General features: G+C 47.4%; 1 protein-coding gene across 1 annotated transcript; it reads left to right on the forward strand.

The window, feature by feature from the left end:
* Positions 1-139: 139 nt before the first annotated feature.
* Positions 140-526, forward strand: LOC311130402 (histone H2A; the record flags this gene model as incomplete). The annotated part of the gene is made up of 1 exon (XM_084163128.1): positions 140-526. The coding sequence occupies one exon, from the start codon at positions 140-142 to the stop codon at positions 524-526; it is 387 nt and encodes a 128-aa protein (XP_084019254.1).
* Positions 527-7500: the final 6974 nt, after the last annotated feature.

Below are 7500 nucleotides of genomic sequence, written 5' to 3' on the forward strand. Positions count from 1 at the left end.
TGTCTGTCCCTCGCTCCAATTGGATAAGGCCACACCGGCCCGGTGGCCAATCGTTGCCTCTTGTGGCGAGGTATAAGTACGGCTCTCGAAGTGGCGAGCGGCTCATTCAGACTTTCTGTGACTTTCTCAAGATACCAATATGAGCGGAAGAGGCAAAACCGGAGGCAAGGCCAGGGCGAAGGCAAAGACCCGTTCATCCCGTGCCGGGCTCCAGTTCCCCGTGGGCCGTGTGCACAGGCTACTGCGCAAAGGCAACTACGCCGAGCGTGTGGGCGCTGGCGCACCAGTCTACCTGGCCGCCGTGCTCGAGTACCTGACTGCTGAGATCCTGGAGTTGGCCGGCAACGCTGCCCGTGACAACAAGAAGACTCGTATCATCCCCCGTCACCTGCAGCTGGCCGTCCGTAACGACGAGGAACTGAACAAACTGCTCGGCGGTGTGACCATCGCTCAGGGTGGTGTGTTGCCCAACATCCAGGCAGTGCTACTCCCCAAGAAGACCGAGAAGGCAGTCAAAGCCAAGTAAATTCGCTACTGCGACTTCAACTTGACTACTCAACCCCCAAAGGCTCTTTTAAGAGCCAACCACCTAGCTCTCCAAAAGCGCAAAGTACCTTTCTATGACCGCTACACATTGAGTGGGTGTATACACAACTATTTCGACATTCTGTGCCCACATGAGGCCTTCCATGAACAACAACACCTACTAGGCCTCGTTTGCCATAGCAGGCTAGCATTAGATTACAACGTGCCTATAAAGATGTCACTCTTGACTTTGGCGACTATTATTATGCGTAAAGGGCCGGCGGCGTCCTATTGCGCGCGCGCACCGGGAGTTTGAATTTTGGAGAGGCCGGGCCTCCCGTCCAATGGCCAACGGAGGAGGCCTGCGCAACGGGCCAATCGGGGTGGTGGGGAGATGGTGTCCAATCAGCAGGCGCCACTGCCGGCTTTATAAACTTCACATAGGCATTTCGAGGCTATACTCCCGACTGTCAGAGAAGCGCCATGGCCAGAACCAAGCAAACCGCTCGCAAATCCACCGGTGGCAAAGCCCCCAGGAAGCAGCTCGCCACTAAGGCTGCTCGCAAGAGTGCCCCGGCCACCGGCGGTGTGAAGAAGCCTCACCGTTACAGGCCCGGCACCGTGGCTCTGAGAGAGATCCGTCGTTACCAGAAGTCCACTGAGCTGCTCATCCGCAAGCTGCCCTTCCAGCGCCTGGTGCGAGAAATCGCCCAGGACTTCAAGACCGACCTGCGCTTCCAGAGTTCCGCTGTGATGGCCCTGCAGGAGGCTAGCGAGGCTTACCTGGTCGGCCTGTTCGAGGACACCAACCTGTGCGCCATCCACGCCAAGCGGGTGACCATCATGCCCAAGGACATCCAGCTGGCCCGCCGTATTCGCGGAGAGCGCGCATAAATGAGGATGACCTGAACTCCAAAATCCCCCAAAGGCTCTTTTAAGAGCCACCTCCATATTTCCATCAAAAAGGCACAATTGTTCCATGTATACACGCACCTCTACATTACCCACCATGTATGTTGTTCACTAACACGTCTAAAAGCTACGTATTGTACCTTTTCGTTGCCTGAAGTCTAGCTTCAATGTGTGTGTGTGTGTGTGTGTGTGTGTGTGTGTATGTATGTGTATATATATATATATATATATATATATATATATATATATATATATATATATATATATATATACAACCGTCTGGCATCATCCACTTACTTTGGACTATAGTAGCACAGTAAAATGCTTTACAAAGGAGGGGGAAAAGAAACGAGTGATAATATAGGCCGAATAGTTACAAGAATTGTGTTCAGATGAATAATTGACACTATTAGTTGTGTGTCATTAGTTGCCTTGAATGCAGTCCAGAAGAAACATTGCATGCCAACTTCCTTTGAAAGTCCCATGTTGCAGTGCTGCTGAGAGACTCATGCAGAGGCCCAAACTTTACAGTGGAGCACGGAGGCCATCTTGTGGTTAAATGTGGGTACTGCACCTCATGGTCATTTGCTCTTTAGGCCAGCGTTTCCCAAACGCGGTCCTGGGGTCCCCAAGGGGTGCGCGTTTTGCGTTTTGCCCTAACACTCCACAGCTGATTCTAATACTCCCAGCTTGATGATGATGAGTTGATTATTTGAATCAGCTGTGTAGTGCTGGGGCAAAAACTCCCAAAACGTGGCCTGAGTTTGGGAATCCCTGCTTTAGGCTAATACTAGCCTATTAGGATGACTTGGTTCGATCGCTTTAATGGCAACTGCTAAACTCTAGTTTTCACTAATTACTTGTCCCAGGTCACCATTATGAATCCAATAGCAAAACAAATGTTTCAAAATTGCTCAATAGTGAAAAAAGGCCAGGAAACGATGGGTTCTCAGCAATATTTCACCAACAACCAATCACTATTCAAGCATAGACATTAGGATCATCAACAAATATTCCTAAGTCATACTACAAAAGGGTTGTAACGAAATGGATTTGTCTGTTCAATGCAAGTTCAACGTCAAAGAAAAAGTGCATCACCACAACAAACGTGTCTTTAGATACACTGTAAAAAATGACTTTGTGGAATGTACTCAAGCTATTACAGTCAACAAAGGCACACGTCATATTATTGAGTAGATCTTTTTGCTTGTTTTTATGAGTAGATAAGCTTGAGTAAGTTGAGTTGATGTGGTCCAATACATTGAGTAAAGATGATAGAGACGTAAAAAGGATTATATTACGTTGATTCGACTCAAATAGACACTGAGAGACTGAGAGAGAGAGAGAGAGACTGAGAGAGTGAGTGAGTGAGAGAGAGAGAGACTGAGAGAGTGAGTGAGTGAGTGAGTGAGAGAGAGTGAGTGAGTGAGAGAGAGAGAGAGAGACTGAGAGAGAGAGAGTGTGAGTGAGTGAGACTGAGAGACTGAGAGAGTGAGTGAGAGAGTGAGTGAGTGAGAGAGACTGAGAGACAGAGAGTGAGTGAGAGAGTGAGAGAGACTGAGAGAGTGAGTGAGAGACAGAGAGAGAGAGTGAGTGAGAGAGAGAGACTGCGTGAGTGAGTGACTGAGTGAGTGAGTGAGAGAGAGAGTGAGTGAGAGAGAGAGCGAGAGACTGAGAGAGTGAGTGAGAGAGAGAGAGAGTGTGAGTGAGTGAGCCTGAGAGACTGAGAGAGTGAGTGAGTGAGAGTGAGTGAGTGAGAGAGAGAGAGTGAGTGAGAGAGAGAGAGACTGACAGAGTGAGTGAGGGGGTGAGTGAGAGAGAGAGACTGAGAGACTGAGTGAGTGAGTGAGTGAGTGAGAGAGAGACTGAGAGACTGAGAGAGTGAGAGAGTGAGTGAGTGAGAGAGACTGAGAGACAGAGAGTGAGTGAGAGAGTGAGAGAGACTGAGAGAGTGAGTGAGAGACAGAGAGAGAGAGTGAGTGAGTGAGTGAGTGAGAGAGAGTGAGTGAGTGAGAGAGAGAGAGAGAGAGAGACTGAGAGAGAGAGAGTGTGAGTGAGTGAGACTGAGAGACTGAGAGAGTGAGTGAGTGAGAGTGAGTGAGTGAGAGAGAGAGAGTGAGTGAGAGAGAGAGAGACTGACAGAGTGAGTGAGGGGGTGAGTGAGAGAGAGAGACTGAGAGACTGAGAGAGTGAGTGAGAGAGAGACTGAGAGACTGAGAGAGTGAGAGAGTGAGTGAGTGAGAGAGACTGAGAGACAGAGAGTGAGTGAGAGAGTGAGAGAGACTGAGAGAGTGAGTGAGAGACAGAGAGAGAGAGTGAGTGAGTGAGTGAGAGAGAGAGAGACTGAGAGAGAGAGAGTGTGAGTGAGTGAGACTGAGAGACTGAGAGAGTGAGTGAGAGAGTGAGTGAGTGAGAGAGACTGAGAGACTGAGAGACTGAGAGAGTGAGTGAGAGAGTGAGTGAGTGAGAGAGACTGAGAGACAGAGAGTGAGTGAGAGAGAGAGACTGCGAGAGTGAGTGAGTGAGTGAGTGAGTGAGTGAGTGAGAGAGAGAGTGAGTGAGAGAGAGAGCGAGAGACTGAGAGAGTGAGTGAGAGAGAGAGAGAGTGTGAGTGAGTGAGCCTGAGAGACTGAGAGAGTGAGTGAGTGAGAGAGAGTGAGTGAGTGAGAGAGAGAGAGAGAGACTGAGAGAGTGAGTGAGAGAGAGAGAGAGTGTGAGTGAGTGAGCCTGAGAGACTGAGAGAGTGAGTGAGTGAGAGAGAGTGAGTGAGTGAGAGAGTGAGTGAGAGACAGAGAGAGAGAGTGAGTGAGAGAGAGACTGAGAGAGTGAGTGAGTGAGTGAGTGAGTGAGTGAGTGAGTGAATGAGAGAGAGAGAGTGTGAGTGACTGAGACTGAGAGACTGAGTGAGTGAGTGAGTGAGAGAGAGAGAGTGAGAGAGAGAGAGAGAGAGAGTGAAAGAGAGAGAGAGAGAGAGAGTGAGTACTCAACTGTGCCTCTCTCTGAGGCACAGTTGAGTACACCCCTCCATCCAATAGACCCCAGCAACTTCCTTTTGGATTCACGTTTACAGTATAGGGGATGCATTTGTGACATACCTTACATCTCTGACCTTGTCAATATCAGCATTTCGCTCTACTTACCGTGAAGTGACATTATAATAGTCATCATCATAATAGTAGTACATTACAGTATACGTTTGCCTAAAATAGTACCATTTAAAGGGAGTATGTCAGGGTCAATTACTGACAAATGAGAACACACTAATCCTCAGGGGTCATTTAGGGGCAAAACGCACCACTTTGTGAAGCTTTTGTTTTGATTGAAGAGCAAGAAAAGTATTCATTTGTTCCACTTCTTTCCCTTCTAAATGCGGTTGCCTAAGGACAGGCAGTATGCACATATCTAAATGTTATGAAAAAATCAGTATTTTTTTGCCACTCAGAACACAGACATTTACCTTAAGGGGAGTTACCCTCATTTTAGACTTACATTTACATTTTAGTCATTTAGCAGACGCTCTTATCCAGAGCGACTTACAGTTTAGTGAATACACTTTTTTTTTTATACTGGCCCCCCGTGGGAATCGACCCCACAACGCTGGCATTGCAAACGCCATGCTCGCCATCAACTGAGCTACATCCCTGCCGGCCATTCCCTCCCCTACCCTGGACGACTGCTGGGCCAATTGTGCGCCGCCCATGAGTCTCCCGGGTCGCGGCCGGCTGCGACAGAGCCTGGATTCGACCCAGGATCTCTAGTGGCACAGTTAGCACTGCGATGCAGTGCCTTAGACCACTGCGCCACTCAGGAGCAACACTTCCCAAGCATACATTTTCATGACAGCGTTCCTAATCTGCAGTAGGCAATTACTGCAGTAGCAGTTGAAAATCGGTAGGTTAACACCAAACCGTGAGGTTATTATGAATTCAGAGCAGTCGGATGAAGTCATAGTCAAATACATTTGAACAAATGACCAACAATATCACACGGAAAGTGATGTGAGCATTGCATTGTGGAAAGCAATGACTTTACAAGAACACGTATTGCAACGCGAGGCATGTATTTCTAGATTAAACACTGATTCAGTGTGATGAACAAGTACATGTATGATTTGGTGTGCTCTACTTGAACACGCGCTTAGAGTTTTGAAACCACTGCCTATATGAGGAGCTGTCGTTGTTTGTTTTATTACCACATACTTATGGAAATTGCACCGGTTGAGAGATGATGGCTCTCTTGTGCCTACAGTGAAGGGTACTTCTGATCCAGCAGGTGGTGCTAAGATCCCTCCCTATATGACTTGAATGATGAGTTGATTTATTCCTTATAGCTCCTAATGATTTTAAGGCCAGTGTTGGCAAACATGACTTCTGCTCCAGCAGGTGGCCATGAAATCCCCCCCTATATGACTTGACTGACCAGGTAGTTGATGGACTCCTTATAGCTCTTAATGATCTCAAGCAGAGTGTTGGCCACATGACCTCTGGTCCAGCAGGTGGCAGTGAAAATAGTCCCTATAGGAGTTGACTCATTTCTTTGAGGTCCTAAATGAAGGATAGGGCGTCAACAGTGCATCTCGGCCTAACCCTGTTCCGGGCCCATTTCTTCACTCGATGCTTCCGGTGTTCTTCATCTCCTCTTCAATAGTCCTTCTCCACGTCTTCCTTCCCGTCTAGCCCTGTGCGTTCCACTGAAGTGTCTGTGTTTTTATGTCGTTAGGAGTTTTGCTCACTGCGTGTCCCCCTTCAATTTCCACTTTCTGTCCCAGTTGGGTAGCTATCCATTATACTGTAGCCTACTTACTACCAATGTCACTGTAGTCAAAGGTGATTTTCGATTATTATGTATGAGTATTATTATATATTGTGATATTATGATGTTCAAGCCTATAGGGTGTGGTAACAGGCCCTCTGTGATTTGTTGTTGTACTGTACATGTCAAGTATCTGCACTCTAGCCTAATTAGCCTAAACTGCTAGGGAAAAGTCACTTCCGGTCGTAGCTGTATCCCACCTAGTCAAAACCTTGTTAGTCCTTATCCTAAAAGGCACCCTCTGTTCCTCGATATACTCCACCGAGGGCCGGCAGCCAGTAAGTACAGGTAAGAGACAATTATGGCAACAATAAGTTGTCCTATGAAAGCTAGTCAAATGTGAGATGTTCAACTGCACTGAATGATAAAGTGGCAGTCTGTGCTCTTGGGCCCTTAAGGCATCAGTGCACCCCCCCAATTTGTCCCTTTTGAAATGAACAGTTGAGACGGGCCCTCTTTCTGTGGCCTTTCTTTGACGACACATCTGAGGCTATCCTGCGGCAATACAAATGATCAACATCATAACAATAATTCCATTATAAGAAGCTTTATTATTGGTTTGCTAAGAAAGGTACCATACAATATTGGCACATCACTATCACCTCTGTATGCGTAGGAAATCAATCCCTTCATTGTGTGTGTGTGTGTGTGTGTGTGTGTGGGTGTGTGTGTGTGGGTAAAGGTACGCCACTCTCGGTCTCACAGTTTATGCACACGGTCGTCTTTATGCAACAATATGGAAGACATTCCCAAATGTGCTTACATCATTGCGTAATGTCAGGGAGTCACACAAACAGTGTGTGCTGTTTGGCTGCAACACACATTAGGCATAAGGATGATGACAACTATTTTGTAAACGCTCCAGCTTGCAGAGGGATCACCACCCCTCCCATCCGCACCCCAGGTCCTCTTGGCCCCCTTACTGTCAGGCCGAGTGGTGTCTAGAGAAGAAAGAAGAAGAGTGATGTTTATTAATGACAGTCAATACGACACGTCCTTCCATAGCTAAACAGACTCATCCTACTAGGTCAGTGTTTCCCAACTCCAGCGGTAGAGTAGCCTACCCCCAACAATACCCATTTTTCTTGTAGCCCTGGAGAGCCACAGCTGACTGAACAACCTGTCACCTAATTAGCAAGTCCTCAATGAGTAAAATCAGGTGCAACAACAACAACAACAACAACAACAACAACAACAACAACAACAACAATATGAGGACAGGGACACAGTGTACTAGCTGATCTCCCAGTT

The sequence above is a fragment of the Coregonus lavaretus genome, assembly GCF_964263955.1.
Source record: "Coregonus lavaretus genome assembly, chromosome: 6".
Classification (NCBI taxonomy): domain Eukaryota; kingdom Metazoa; phylum Chordata; class Actinopteri; order Salmoniformes; family Salmonidae; genus Coregonus; species Coregonus lavaretus.